This window comes from Artemia sp. Qi Xiang Cuo, chromosome 15, assembly GCF_049724085.1.
Source record: "Artemia sp. Qi Xiang Cuo chromosome 15, ASM4972408v1, whole genome shotgun sequence".
Taxonomy (NCBI): Eukaryota; Metazoa; Arthropoda; class Branchiopoda; order Anostraca; family Artemiidae; genus Artemia; species Artemia sp. Qi Xiang Cuo.
Genome location: NC_142808.1, coordinates 27,123,936 through 27,139,466, shown reverse-complemented (window position 1 = coordinate 27,139,466; position 15,531 = coordinate 27,123,936). Strand labels below are relative to the sequence as shown.

Genomic DNA, 15,531 nt, shown 5'->3' with positions numbered 1-15,531 from the left:
TATGAGATTGAAACCTCAAAAGTAGGATTCTCTGATATGCTGGATCTGATAGTTTGATTTTCATTAAGATAACTTGATGTTTTAGGGGTGTTTTCCTCTTTTCCCGAAGTTTCGGTTACTATTGAACCGCATCGCCCCTTACTTACAGTTCGTTACCACGAACTGTTCGATCAACTTATATCTTGGAGTGTTTTTTTTTTGTCCTTTTTTTGTCTTGGCCGTAAATAATGGAAGTAAAATAAAATTTCGAACAAGTTCACCGGGGAAAAAAAATGAAATTTTTTAGAATAAAAACATTTGTGACTTTCTGCTCATTTTTAGTGCTTAAACTGACATTTCTTTTCGTCACCATTTTTATTTCAATTCCTTTTTATTCAAAAGTAAAGAAAACACTACTTAAATGTGACTTTTAAACTTAGTATTTACAGCATTTCATTCTTTCTCTTTTCTTTTATTTGGATTGTTTCCAGTTTTGTATCCACTGGCCACAGGGGTTTTGCTTGCCAAATATGCAGCGGCGTATCCTGGGGGTAAATTTTTATACATATTACTTTACTTTGAATTTTTTGTGTACAGGGAGGATTTAAATCTTTGGAACCCCCAAGCCCAAGCATTTAGGTGCCCCTAGGCCCAAGCAGGTTTCTTTTCGTTGAGGTGCAGAGATTTACGGGGAAATCCCCGAAAATTTGGGGATAATGGAAGCCCTGAACAAAAGGCAACTGATGAGTGACGAGCCAAAAATAATGCAAGAGAGAGGTGATACCAAGGTCTCAGCTGTCATTCTTGGGAGACATCTGACAGTTTATAAGCGGCTTTGGAATTCCTGTGTTGTTTTAAAATCCCTTTTCTATGAATAGGCAGCGCAGCAGCAAAGTGCACCTGGCACTTTGAAGATAAATCGCAAGAGTCCAGTTTTTGCTAAGAAAAAAAAAATCGCTCAGTGTTTTTTTTTGCGCCCGTCGGCATTGTGTGTCCATAGGCCTGGGCTTAGGGGACCTATATGTAAATCCTGGCCAGCTTCTGTATTGTTCTCTGTATATTTATTAGTTCTTTTCACGGCAAAGTCTACAATAAAGGGCTATGAAAAATTTTCCTGGTGTTCCGGTTGGTGTGCGAATAAAGGCTACGGCTTTTTCTCAAGGGCTTGGGGGATCAAATTTCTTTATATGCAGGATAATTTCTGTTTATTTTAAACTTTTTCGTCGCCCATTACTTTCTTTTAAAAAGTTATCATTTATTTATGATTAATAAACTTTACATTGAAAGGTCACACAGTCCGAATTTCAACCAGTAAGGAGGCTGCCAACACTCGATTCAATAGGTAAAATTTTCACATCCCTTCGTGCAAAACTTGAAGTTCAACTTTTCGTGTCTCTATTAGCTACATTTTGCTGAAAAGAAGAGAGAAAAAACCAATCCTATCGAGTAAAATACAGATTGAAAAATATCAATCCAACTTTTTACTCTCTGTTTCAGACATTAAGTGCATACGTCTTTAAATTTTCTCAGATGTCTCTTTCATTCCTAGTTCGGGACTTTCTCTCTTCATGGGTAATGATTTTATTGATCGCCATTCTAGCTCAAGTGTTTGCCGTTGCGACGGAAAAGTAACGCGCAGGGAATTCTGGTGCCCTTGCGCTATCCTGTCTATCCTCAGTTCACAATACATGAATATGAGTTCCATATCTTGTAACAAAGTTTCTAAAAATGGGTACAAAAAGTGATGGATGTTCATAGTTGAGTAGTGTACGGAATAATAGTGTAGTGAGCCATGTTTAATTTTGCCAGTAAAATTATGAATACCCTAATAGGAACTGAAGAGGGTGTACAAACTGGACAGTCTGTACCAACAGGAGGTCCTACTCCTTTGGCCAACACTAGGCCACATGGGCCACCTAGATTTGCAAGAACTGTGGGTCCACAATCTCAGTCACCCTTAGCGGCCTCACCTGGTCAATCTCAAAGACCTATAGGAACATCTGCTGACCCTAGATTCAGTCATACTGGACCAAGGGGGCAACAAATAAGGATATCAGGATCACCAACGAACTTTCAAGGTAGTCAACATGGCCGCTTTCCTCGTCCAAGAGGCTCTGGCCCCTGGGCTGGACCTGGGGTTAGGATGCCTCCAGAAATGAGACCAGGCATGAATCCAAGACATGGTTTTGGACCTAGAGGTCCTGGGGCACGATTTCCGGGTCAGGCTGGAAACTTTCCCCCAAGAGGGCCACACCAAATCCGAGAATTAAGTCCACGTCCTAAACTTGGAAATTCAGGAATGCTGCAGCAACAGCAAGCAGGTTTTGGTAAGTCAGTCAATCATATAGCAAAAGAAATTATTACGAATGAATAAATGAAACCCAAAAGTACGAAAGAGTAATATGAATAGTAAATTCTAACTTAAAAAAAAAGATTACTGTGAAGGAACATTTGAAACCTAAAATAAACAGAAATAAGCAGGAATAAGGATTGAAAGTTTTATTTTCGAAAAGTTTTTAATGGAAAACAGTGACAAAACCAGTGCCCTGTAAAAAAAAACTAAATGGAAACTTTCAATTGTCAATAATAATTTTAGTTTGTTAGGAAATAGAAACCTGAACATTAAAAAAAACTGATACAAAAATATGTTAAACAAATTTAATACAATCAATGTCTACATGATGTAACCTACATACTTGTCCAGAAAGTGTGTGAAAAAAAAAAGGCCTAACCGTAAACAAATTGCAAGAGAAAAGATTCTTTGACTACCCGACTCAAGAAAATGTGCTGATTCCAAATATGCAAATTATGCTCATCTGTCTGTTTCACAAATATATTTTTTTGAGGTTGAGGTCGATTTTGTGGGGGCGAATCCAGTGCTTCATATATAGGCGTACAACAATAAAATTGATGTCTTGAATAGTGTAACAGGTCACGGTGCTTACGAATATCACTTTTATTTGAACGTAAAATTAAAACTTATTTTTTTTTAGGTTGAGGTTGATTTTAAGAAGGTGTAATTCGTGCTTCCAAATAAAGACGTACTACAACGAAATTTATGTCTAGAATAGGGTATTAGATCACGGTGATTATGAAGATCACCTTTAGCCTATATAAACGTAAAACTAAAAATTACGTTTTTTGAGGTTGAGGTTGATTTTGAGGAGGTGAATTTTTACATATAAACGTGCACAGCAACAAAATTGATGTCTAGAATAGGGTACTAAATTACGGTGATTATGAAAATCACCTTTATTTGAACTTAAAATTAAAACTTCCTCTTAAATATTCCATTAGTGATAAACCACACTTAATCTGAAAGAAACCGGTATTAAAATGTAGAATGACAACTATCACCCAGTCGTTTTTCCATATAAAGGCGTAAAACAACAAAATTGATGTCTAGAATTGGGTACTAGATCATGGTGATTATGAAAATCCCTTTTATTTTAACATAAAACTAAAAATTATGTTTTTTCTTGAGGTTGAGGTTGATTTTGAGGGTGTAACATTCGTGTTGTCATATTAAGGCGTACAACAATAAAATTAATGTCTAGAATAGGGTACCAGATCATCGTGATTATGAAAATCACCTTTATTTGAATGTAAAATTAGAGCTTTCATCTAAATATTCCATGAGTTTCATAACCCTTTCGCGACTGACGGGACCTCACAATCCCAGCATGTAAAAAATCCTTCGGGCGATTCTAAATCGATCACTACAGTGATAAAACCTGTTCCATCATGTTTCGCCTTATCTTGCCACTGGGATGCCAAATGGACACTTTTAGTGGCTTTTGGATACTTTTTCACTCTGAGGGACACCAGGACACTATTGGGTCAAAAATAGCAGCTTTTCGAAAAAAGGGACACTTTTTGGACATTTCTCCAAATCAAAACCAAATGTCTTTATTTTCTTCTTTTTTTATAAATACGACTGCTTTTAATTTGTACTTTACTTTGAAGCTTTGGTAACGGCTTGGGGATTTTACTTAGACGTTTTTGCACCCTGCGCGAACACCATTTATCAACCGAATAGGAATAGGACCTAAAGTCTTAACCAATGTGGTATGCTAGAACTATCGAACCCATCTTTTTCTTCTATTTTACGGTTGACGTTTGTCATCAAGTCGGTCAACTTCAAGGACCCTCCTTTTGCTGGTGGCAAAGTCACCAAGGCCGCTGAGAAGGCTGGAAAGAAGAAGTGAATGGCCATTCCCTGCTGACACATTCCGCGTAAAACCCTGTGGCGTTTAGCCGCGTGCAGATGGCTATTATTAGACTGCTGCCATTAATATAAAGAAAGGAGTTTCGCATAAAAGCTGTGTTGCGGCTCAATTTTATTTATAGCCGCTAGCGAATGTTTCTGTTTTATATTCTATACTTTCAGCTGTGTTTTTTTTTTTTTTGTCGAACGCTGGTTGGCAGTTTCTATCGAGTATAACTTAAGCGAATTTATTTCAATTGGCCTTGTGTTCTCACTTTTTTAGTTCTCGAAAACGTAATTTTTGCTCAGGGCTACTTCTAAACGTTCAGAAAACGGCAAGATAGAGGAGTTGTTAAACGATTTTAAGCACTTGACGAACCAGTTGACTGAGTAGTTAAGGAGATTGACATCTTTTGTTTAACTTTTAAACCACTTAAGTCAAAACAGGCATTTCGTTGCTACAGCCGTTCGTATCTTGCCACACCCAAAGATTCTTAATAGCTATCGAAAACTAGCGTCTCGTATCTTTTTAGCATAACTTATGAAAATGCCGAAGTATAAATGAATCTCTATGATTGGTTCTTTACTTTTCGACTAAGATAAGTAGCGGTATCGATAATCGATATAAAATTTCGCTCTGTTGACATTCTCATGACGATTTTTTTCTGCCATCTCTTCAAATTGAACTAGCACTAGACTTAATTTATTGGTAGCGTTAATATCAAAACTGGAAATACCTGCTGAACTCATACAAGTAACTGGCCGCTAGGTAGCAGAACAAAGAAGGACGAACTTCTCAGTTTTTTTGTCACTTTTTTCACAGGTTTGAAAATTCATAGTGGCAACCCTGTATATTGGCTAATTTTTTAAAGGGACACTAAAAGTGTCCTTTTTTGACTGATTTGGACACTTTTGTCCCTAAAAGTTTTGGCAACCCCGTCTGGCCAGTCGATTAATGGGTAGCAGGTCAAAGTTGCTTTCAGTCAGTGAGAGTTGTCTAGCTGACAGTGAAGTTCTGCTGTTTCATTTTTTTCAAAAAGGTAAGAAGTCGGGTTTTTTATTTGTGATAGCAGATTACAGCGTAGTAAGGTAAGAGTAAAAACTGCAAGAGTTTTTGCTGTTATGTAATAAAACATTTTAGTATAGAAAAATATATGATAAAGCCCTTTCGACGCCAGCTGTGATGGATTCTATTTTAGGGACCTTACAGTCGCAGTGGGCAAGGCCCTTGCACGGCGGTGACTTTTAATTCCCGTTCGTCGAAGTTGGTAAAACGTACTTTTGAAAATCCTTGATAATAATCAGTTTCTAAAGCCGCTGTAATCCTGGAATTGTTGTTCTGGTTTATTTTTGTTTCCTGTGGCTTATGGCGTTTTAGTTTGGCTGACCTTGCTGATCATACACGCCCCCTCTCTCTCTTTCTGTCTCTCCCTCCCCCCTCTCTCTGTCTTTCTCTCTCTCTCTCTCGCCCCTCTCTCTCTCTCTCTCTCTCTCTCTCTCTCTCCCTCTCTCTCTCTCGATCTTAGAAACATTAAACCAGATGAAATTTAGCTATATCTTCTTAGATTGAACGATGGATGTATGGCAAACTACTCTTAAGCTTTAAATTGTCGAAATGAATTGTATCATTTGCAAAGAAGAAATAGTGGAAGAGTGGGGAAAGGTCATTTTGGGAATGAAAGGTACAGACTCGGTGAATGAAGCTAGTCGATCAAGGAACCGGGAACATGTCACGGCTGTTATTGGGGATCCTGTGCATCAGTTATGCAGGTCTAGCTTCACAAACAAGAATTCCATTGAGCAGTACTTGTCATCGTTAACGTAGGTGAAACAAAGTCAGAGGCGAGTATCTTCCCGTTTATCTGGAAACTTCAACTTCAAATTCGATTGTGTCTTTCGCTCTACGCCATTTATCTTTGACAGAACGAAGACGAAGGAAGACAGTTTCAAGGTTAGAACGAGAGACATCGAAAATATACTAAGAGTGGTTTGTGGAAAGAGAAATTATGACTGGTCAGGAGCAGTGATGACTAGAATACTTGCTGCCATTGCGGATCTACACGTTGCTGATGTAGTGTACCACAAGTCCTGCCACTCAAACTTTCTAACGGAACTTAACATCCCCAACAAGTGCAGCGGAATTCCTTTACATTCCGGAAAACGAAAACTGGTTGACCCCAGAACTTGAATCAGGACCAGGCGTTCGAGAAAGTCGTCGAGTTTTTCCAGGCTAACGATGATGAACAACTAACACTAAATGATCTTGTTAGCATGATGAACGAGCTCATGGGTGATTCTAAGGATTCTGGATATGGTAAAAAAAATACATGAAAAGAAGATGCGAGAGAAATTTGTTGAAAGCGCCGTATTTGCAGAAATAAACGGCAGACAGAGCGTCATTACTCTAATACCCACAGCTCATGCCATTCTCAGCGAGCATTACTTAAAGCCAAAAAATGGCGATTTGGAACTGGAGAAGGATGCTATCGTCCAAGCTGCTGCAGATATAATCAAAAGTGATGCCAAAGGTATTAAAAAAAAATGGATGTGTATCCTAATTCTGAAAATCTTGGAGAGATAACAGACAATCTCGAATGCCTACCTTCATCTTTGTGGCTCTTTCTCAACACTCTGTTCGTAGGAGACAAAACAGAGAGGAAGGTTGTGGCAATAGGTCAGTGCATGCTACAGGCCTGTCGGCCAAAGGCAATCAGACCACCTCTTCAGATTGGATTAGCTGTCCAGTTGCAACAGCAGTTTAGCAGCCGCTTTCTAATTGACATGCTTAGTACTGTGGGTTTCAGCTCATCATATTACGAGACAAAGCTCTTCAAGCGTAAGGCTGCGGTTTCTAACAGCACAAACATTTAGGGATTTGAAGGAACTTTATACATGCAGCACATAGCTGATAACGTCAACCACAACGTCCTAACCCTTGATGGTAACAACAGTTTTCACGGCATAGGCATAATTATTTCTGTGACTCCACTATTGAGGTCTTCGACAGTACTAGAGAGGAGAAAGTTTGTTATGTCTAGGCAGATAACAGAACCGAACCGAATTCCTATTAAGTATCTCAGACAGACACTGCGACAACATAACCTTCTTTACGATCCCCTACCACGAGTTTCAATTCTGGATCCCTAAAAATATTGCGACTTGCCGTGGAAGATGTATAGACTTTTTCCTGCATCCTTGCCTAGCTGGCAAGGAGCTATGAGCGATCTATATGCTGACACGCAGTCAGACTCTTATACAGGGAAAGCATCCATTCTCTTCATGATTCCAGTACTGACCTTTGATCAGCCACTTTACTGGAAAGCTCTTACAATTATTACTGCCAAGACTGATGCAAGTCCTATAAAACAAATTGTCCTTCGGCTGGGTGGTTTCCACACACTCATGAGTTACCTTGGGGCTGTTGGGCAGATTCAAGAGACATTGAAAATAATATATGCGCCAAATGCTGTTCATGACATCATTTCTGGGAAAGCTTATCCCAGAGCTATATGAGGAAACATACTGATTGACTGGACACTGAACACACTTCTCTTCACTGAGCTTTACGGTACTGAAGATGGTGCTGATTTAGCAGACATGGGAAAAATATTCAGTAACTCCGATGAGCTTATGGAGTTCTTTACTGTTTATCTTGGTGCATTGGAAGTTCACACAGACATACAAAGTGTAGAGGAAAATCTGTCCCTGGCAGAAGTCGCCAAGAAATTTTCTTCTCTTAAAGAGTCACTTTCAGAAAGGTCGCGCACGGCATAACTTTGGATACAATATATGGAAATGATAGACATACTGAAGAATTTTATCCAAGCAGAGCGTACAGGGAACTGGGATCTTCATCTTCAGGCAGTTGAAGCTATGTTGCTGTATTTTGCAGCGTCCAACCAATTCCTTTATGGGAAGTATGCCTGGGTGTACCTGCAGAATATGAAACAGCTGGAAACTACGAATCCCAACGTGTTTGACAGTTTTCAGAACGGAAGATATGTTATCCGCATATCCGAAAATTTTTGAGCGGGTGTGTCGTCAGATTTGGTCATTGAGCAGGTCCTCATGCACTCGCTGAAAACTAACGGTGGTCTTACAAGGGGAAGCGACATGAATGAGTTGCAGAGGCTGACTTGGTTACTTTCAGCACCAACTTATAGTGCAATTAATTTGTCGATGCAAAATTTTGTTAAGGTCCAATACGAGACAAGTGAACAGCACAAAAAATTACAGAGTCGAGGATTGAACGCGATAACCATGACACTAGCAAGCTTGTTTGCTTTCTTGCTAAGAATAACTCTTTCACAGAAGACCCGAGCTTGCGAAACATTACTTCTGGAGTTACGGCTGATGAAAAAGTCAACTTTGACACAGCTAGATCCCTCGGACAAGAAATCATGGATAGAATGACAGGGGAAAACGTCAACACGTACACATTCAAGAAAAAGTCGGTGACTGTAACGCTTGCTCATAAAGCTGCACCAGTTATTAGTGGACAGTCAGTTGCCGCTGATCCAGCACTGATGTTTCAGCGGCTGGTGACAATTGCTGGAAATAGCGACGATAATACTTTGAGTATGAATTGTGATCGCCACATCCGTCACTTTTTGAAGCAAACGGGCTTCCACGATGAGCCGATAAGCCTGCCCTTATCGACGCGATGTGGCGTCTAGTTGTAGAGGAGCAGCAAAAAACTGAAGACTTCAACAATTTCAGTGACAAGCATATAGTTCTCGATGGTGGGGCACTGCTTCAGCGAATCCCTTGGGACAATAACTCAACTTGTGAAAGTATCTGCCAGAAGTACGTTGACTACAATGCACGGAAATACGGATTGCAAAGGACGTCGGTGGTTTTTGACGGATACAACCAAGCACCTTCAAGCAAAGACATCACCCATATGAGACGGAAAGGTTCACGATCGTACCCGCAATTCAATTTTAACAGGAATATGTTCTGTTCTGCAAAGAAAAAAGTGTTCCTAAGCAACTTCAAGAATAAGCAGGCAATCATAGTCATGATCAGTGAGTACCTGACCAAAGCTGGGTGTCAGGTATACCATGCAGAAGGTGACCCTGACCTTCTCATTGTTTTAACTGCAGTTCAATCTGCTTGTTTAATACCTACTGTCCTGGGTGGAGACGACACAGATCTGCTCATGCTCCTGTGTTATCACGCACAGACAGGTAGCCAAGCGATCTACTTTTACTCTGACCCTCGAGCGGGAATCTCAAAGAATAGAATTTGGGATATAAATGCAACAAAACTCAAACTTAGATCTCTTATATGTAGCACAATCCTGTATGTCCATGCCTTCCTTGGGTGCGATTCAACTTCTCGTATCTATGGCATTGGGAAGTCAGCGAGATTACCGCTTCTGATAAAAAACAATGAATTTTACGAATCCGCTAAAGTTTTTATAGACCCACTATCAACCAAGCACGAGATTTAAGTAGCTGGGGAAAAAGCAATGATGCTTTTATATAAGTGCCCAGGCTTAATTTCAACCCTCAATCAGTTGCGTCATCTCAAATTCATCGAGAAAGCTATAGCATATTCTTCGTATATTGAGTTTAAAGTTCTCCCTCCCACCAGTGATGCTTGCTGCTTCCTCTCATTTCTAGTTTATTTGCAAGTTGGATCATGGAAAACCCTGGGATGTAATCTCGACCCTACCCAGCTCGGTTGGGTAATTCAGAATGGACTATATTGCCCTATCTTTGGTGAACTCCCAGCTGCCCCCAACTCTCTCCTTGCAGTTTTTCACTGTAACAGCAAAACCAACTGCTCAAATATGCGATGCGTTTGCAAAAGGAATGGTATGAAATGCACCTGGGCCTGTGGACCTTGCAAGGGAACAAGTTGTGCTAACTGTGTTACAACTGAGTTTCTCGGAGCTGATGATCTGGAAGATAACGAAGATATGTGAATATATAACTGAAAAGGTCGAGAATGTTTTAATCGTTAGATAAAACATCGAACTGGGTCATAGTTGCCATTCTACATTTTAAGACCGGTTTCTTTCAGATTAAGCGTGGTTTATCACTAATAGAATATTTAAGTGGAAGCTTTAATTTTATGTTCAAATAAAGGTGGTTTTCGTAAGCACCGTGACCTGTTACACTATTCTAGACATCAATTTTGTGGTTGTAAACCTATATATGAAACACGAGATTCACCCCCACAAAATCAACCTCAACTTAAAAAAAAACATATTTGTGAAAAAGGTAGATGAGCAAACTTTGCATATTTTGAATCAGCACATTTTTTTTAGTCGGGTAGTCAAAGAATCTTTTCTCTTGCGATTTATTTACGGTCAAACCGTTCCCTTCCTGGACTAATATTGGGGATTCGACTAACAAAGATCCGTTGGAAAACTTCGAGATACAGAGGTAAACTTTGGCTTGTGGGAGTTATGAGTCATGTGTTGAGTTATGCATGGTTTCCTCTTTGACTTAGACAGGTTCTTCCAAGGGGATTGAAAATAATTCAAGATATCGAAGTTTGAGTTATGAGAGTTGAACTGGCTGAACTGGCTATCTTTCTGAACTGGCTGAAATCTAAAAATATAATAGGGGCCAAGGGGAGCCTAGTACATGAAACAGAAATTTAGTTTTGGGGCTTGGATACCCAAAAATGAAGCCAAAAAGTACGGAATTTCCAGGCAACCCAATGCAATAGAAAAAAAAAATGAAAAGAACACTAAGTTCCCCCAAAATGCTCAATCAAGACAGCTCAAAATAAGACAACAATGGATAAAAAAAACTGGTGCCCCCATACTCAAAAGAGTCGAATGCTTTTTTCTCCAATCATCTTGATGCTTACAGCCGTAAGATTCTGGACCAAGGAAACCCGCATGCAAAGACAAATTAGATGGGAGGTATGGATCCACCAAAACTGGCCCAGAAACAGTTTTTTCTATTAGCTTGTAACTTATATCTGAAAGTCCTTGGGCCAAAAACCTATAATCTACAAAAAAAAACACGAAAAACAAAAAAAATCGACTTCACCTGAAAATGTGGCCATCATAAAAAGGGCCTGCAAACTTTTTTTTCTCATTGACTCGAAACTTTCAAGGGTAATTATTGGGTCTAAGAGGACCATAATTTTGTTTTAAGGGGTGAGAGCTAAGAGGCATAGTAATGGGGCAAAAATTTCGTTGTCTCTGATTAGTTTAGAACTTACAACTGTAAGTCACATGACCAAGAGGAGTCTAATATAAAAAAACGAACCCTCATATACTAGAATATCTTTTTTTGGAAGCCAAAACAAGATTTTCTTTGATTAGGTTGAATCTTATGGTCGCAAGTTCCTGGACAAACATAACTTAAAACGTGTGAGGCAAAGGTTGTGTTGATTACCAACGTTAGAAACTGAGGGGGTGGAATAATATTTTTCTATGTCTCTCCTCTAGTCTACCACTCGATGTAGTGCGTCGGGTGTAACGTCAAATACCGTATGCTTTTGAAATATGCTTTAGATTATATTTGCTTTAATAAAATCTATAAAATTTTCCATCGGTGCAATAGCAACACAAGCTCAAGTGGCGGTGGTTTGAATGTTCTAACGATGTAATACTTAACCTATTCCTGATTCTTAGTTCTAAGTATTAACAAACTTGGGAAAAAGTAATACAAAAAGTATTAGAGACAGAATTGTATCTAAAGAAAGCAACCGTAATTTATAAAAAAAAAAAAAATTAGATCCAGTTATTTATCAATTCCTATACCTGAAAATCGGCCTAAAATTTATTCCTTCTCTCACAGGCTTGAAACTTACAAAGCAGAAGCGGGTAGACAGGACTTGGTAGACCTAAGTTATGACGAACGATTTTGATATTTGGGTCTATTGACAGATGATCCCTGATATTTGGCAACAAATTTTTCTTTCTTCTTGCAGTAATTTGTTTCTCTTGTTTTTTTGTTATTTGTTTTCTTAATTTATTTGGTTTCTCGCTTACACCAACAAGGCTTGTGAAATTGGACAAAGGTACCTCAATAAACAAAAACTATTTGAATCAATTTGTTGTATTGATTCGTGACGCTCAAAATATGGGGATATTGTTTTTACTTCCGATCGACTTGCTCATAACTGGGCATATCTACTGGGCAAAACCTACCGAAGAGAAGTAAATATCTTGAAAAAAAATCGGGTAGCATTGGTTCATGACACCCAAAAATGGGTCAAACCCAGGAGGCCTTAGTGATGATGACAATGACTTTTTGAAGAAAATTTTAGTTTTATTCATCCTTAGCACCAGGAATATAATCTTTTGTTGTTGATCGACTAGAAAAGTTCCACACAAGTAAACAAGGTTATGAGCATTAATCCTTTAACAAGTGTAATGGCTGCGCCCACCTCAATGTCAGGCCTGTATTTAGCAATAGGCTCACTAGGCACGCACCCAGGGGCGCAAAATGACGAGGGGGGAGGTGCAATAAATTATCACTAAGTGAGTTTTTTCTTAAAAAAAAAACTGGACTGATGTGATTTATCGTCAAAATGCCAAGTGCACTCTGCTGTCACCCTGCCTATTCACAGAACAGGAAATTGGTTTGGAAATTGGAGTGGCTTGTGCCCTTTTTAATAGTCGAAAGTGATTGGAAGGCAACTAACACCCCTTCCACGCCCACCATTTCCTCAAACACATCCAATCAAAATTTTGAGATAGCCATTTTGTCCCACGCAATTTAAAGTACAGGAAGTTATACCTTTGAGCAGGACACTCCCCCCCACAGTCTTCAGGGCAAGGGTTGTAAGTTATGCCCAGGGGGCATATAAGGTTTTTATTGAAATCTTTGTCGTAGAAAATTGAAAAAGGGCTCATTCGATTGGAAATTGAAAGGGCTAGTGCCTTTTTAATAGTTGAAAGTGATTAGAGAGTGACTAACGCTTCTCTCATGCCCACCATTTCCCCAAACACATCCAATCAAAATATTGAGATATCTATTTTGTTTAACGTAGTTGAAACTTCTGGAAATTAGGTCTTAGAGGATGACAGCCACCCTAACAGTCCTTAGGGTAAGGGTTGTAATTTATGCCCTGGGGGAATATAACGCGATTTTATAAAACGTTTTCGTAGAAACACAAAATGGGCTCTTTCGATTGGAAATCGAAAGGCCTAGTGCCCTTTTTAACAGTTAAAAGTGATTGGAAGGCTTGACATTTTTATAGTAAAGATCGATGTGGGTATAATGTCTTTTTTTTCTTTTAGACCAGGGCACTTCGTATCGAAGGAGTTGTCGTAGGAACTTCAAAAACGGCTCATTCGATTGAAAATCGAAAGGGCTGAAGCCCTTTTTAATAGTCGAAAGTGATTGGAAGGCAACTAATCCCCCTTCCACGCCCACCATCCCATTTTTCCATTATGTTTAAAAACTAAATTTTGCCTTGAGATTAAATCAAAATGCACTGTGTTAAAGCTAATTCCCAATAGGGCATCTCAGCAGTATCCCGAGAACGACTGAATGTATTATGTTCAAACTTTTGGGGCTACTTCTGCTCTTAAAATTTAACCAAATCAAAATAGCGTAAGTGTCCAAGCTATCAATCCAAGCTATCAAAGAAAGTAAACAGATTTTTTGCGAATGATGTCAAGTTTTCCATTTCAGGTCATCTAGAGGAGGTATGAAACTAAATTAAACACTACTATTTGTGTCCAGATTTTTTAAAGGGTGTATGTTATTAAAAATTGCTGAAAATTTCGCTTCAGCATACAAATAGCAGGCTATAAAGTCTTAAAAAAAACGAAAAGATTTAAAGTATTATTTTCTTTTTCCATGAAAAGACTAAGTCAATATAAAACGAACAAAAATTAATTAAAAAATGTTTTCCACAAAATAAGTTTTTCAAAGAAAAGTAAAGAACTCCAATAAACATAAAATGAGCAAAATTAAAATCAAATAATCTACTAAGCGTGAAAGTACCACAAGTCAGCATCGATAAATAAATGAAACGCAAAACGAACAGAAATCAAACAGTTCGTGGTAACGAACTGTAAGTAAGGAGCGACCCGGCTCAATGGTAACCGAAAGTCTATAAAAAGGAATTTTTGATACCAATAGATATATCAAAAGAATCAGATTTTAATTCTGATTTCAAATATATAAGTTTTATCAAGTTTAATTTTACCTATCAAAAGTTACGCGCCTGAGAAAATTTGGCTGATTTTCGAAAAAAGGGGGAAAGACCCCCTAAAAGTAATAGAACCTTAATGAAAATCACACCGTCAGATGCAGTGTATCAGAGAACCCTGCTGTAGAGTTTTCAAGTTCCTATCTACAAAAATGTGGAATTTTCCATTTTTTGCCAGAAGAAAGGTCACGGATGCATGTTTATTTGTTTTTTTGTTGTTTTTTTTCCCAGGGGTAATCATATCGACCCAGCGGTCCAAGAATTTTGTGGGAGGACTAATTTGAACCGAGGTAAAAAGTTCTAATGTCCTTTTCAAGTGACCAAAAAGATTGGAGGGCAACTAGGCCCCCTACCACGCTCATTTTTTTCCCAGAGTTACCCGATCAAAATTTTGAGATAACCATTTTGTTCAGCATGGTCGAAAATATTATAACTATGTCTTTTAGGATGACTTAATCCCTTAAGCCCCCAGGAGGAGGGCTGAAAGTTATGAACTTTACCCAATGTTAACATATAGTATTGGTTATTGGGACCCGGCTCAATGGTAACCGAAACTCTAGAAAACGGTATTTTGATACAAATAGATACATCAAAAGAATCGGATTTTAATGCTGATTTCAAATATATAAGTTTCATCAAGTTTAATCCTACCCATCAAGAAAGATCACGGGCGCGTGTTTATTTTATTTTTTTTTTCCCAGGGGTGATCGTATCGACCCAGTGGTCCTAGAATATCGTGAGAGGGCTCATTGGAATGGAAATTAAAAGTTCTAGTGCCCTTCTTAAGTGACCAAAAAAATGGAGGGCAACTAGGCCCCCTCCCACGCTCATTTTCCCCAAAGTCACCTGATCAAAATTTTGAGACAGCCATTTTGTTCAGCATGTTCGGAAATATTATAAGTATGTCTTTTAGGATGACTTAATTCCCGAAGTTCCCGGGAGGAGGGCTGAAAGTTATGAACTTTACCCAATGTTAACATGTAGTATTGGTTATTGGGAAGTATACAGTACAGACGTTTTCAGGGGAGATTTTTCCTGGTAGTGAGGGGGGGGGTCGGACAGGGACTTACACGGGGAGGGGGCCTCCGCGCCCGGGCCCCCCCGAAATCTCACGATTTTTTTCATTTTCCCATAATTTTCTGATTTTTCTCACAGAATAATGGGTTTGAAGGATTTGCCCCCCCCCCCTCCGAAACAAATTGGCCCCC

General features: G+C 38.9%; 1 protein-coding gene across 1 annotated transcript in view; it reads left to right on the top strand.

The window, feature by feature from the left end:
• The first annotated feature begins 1,715 nt into the window (after window positions 1-1,715).
• The window catches only part of LOC148943507 (uncharacterized), a 452,088-nt gene continuing 438,272 nt past the window's right edge, over window positions 1,716-15,531 (top strand). The window contains exon 1 of the mRNA XM_089100994.1: window positions 1,716-2,306. Within this exon, the coding sequence (XP_088957120.1) occupies window positions 1,772-2,306 (535 nt within the window). The 5' untranslated portion in view covers window positions 1,716-1,771. The remainder of the gene's footprint in view (window positions 2,307-15,531) is intronic.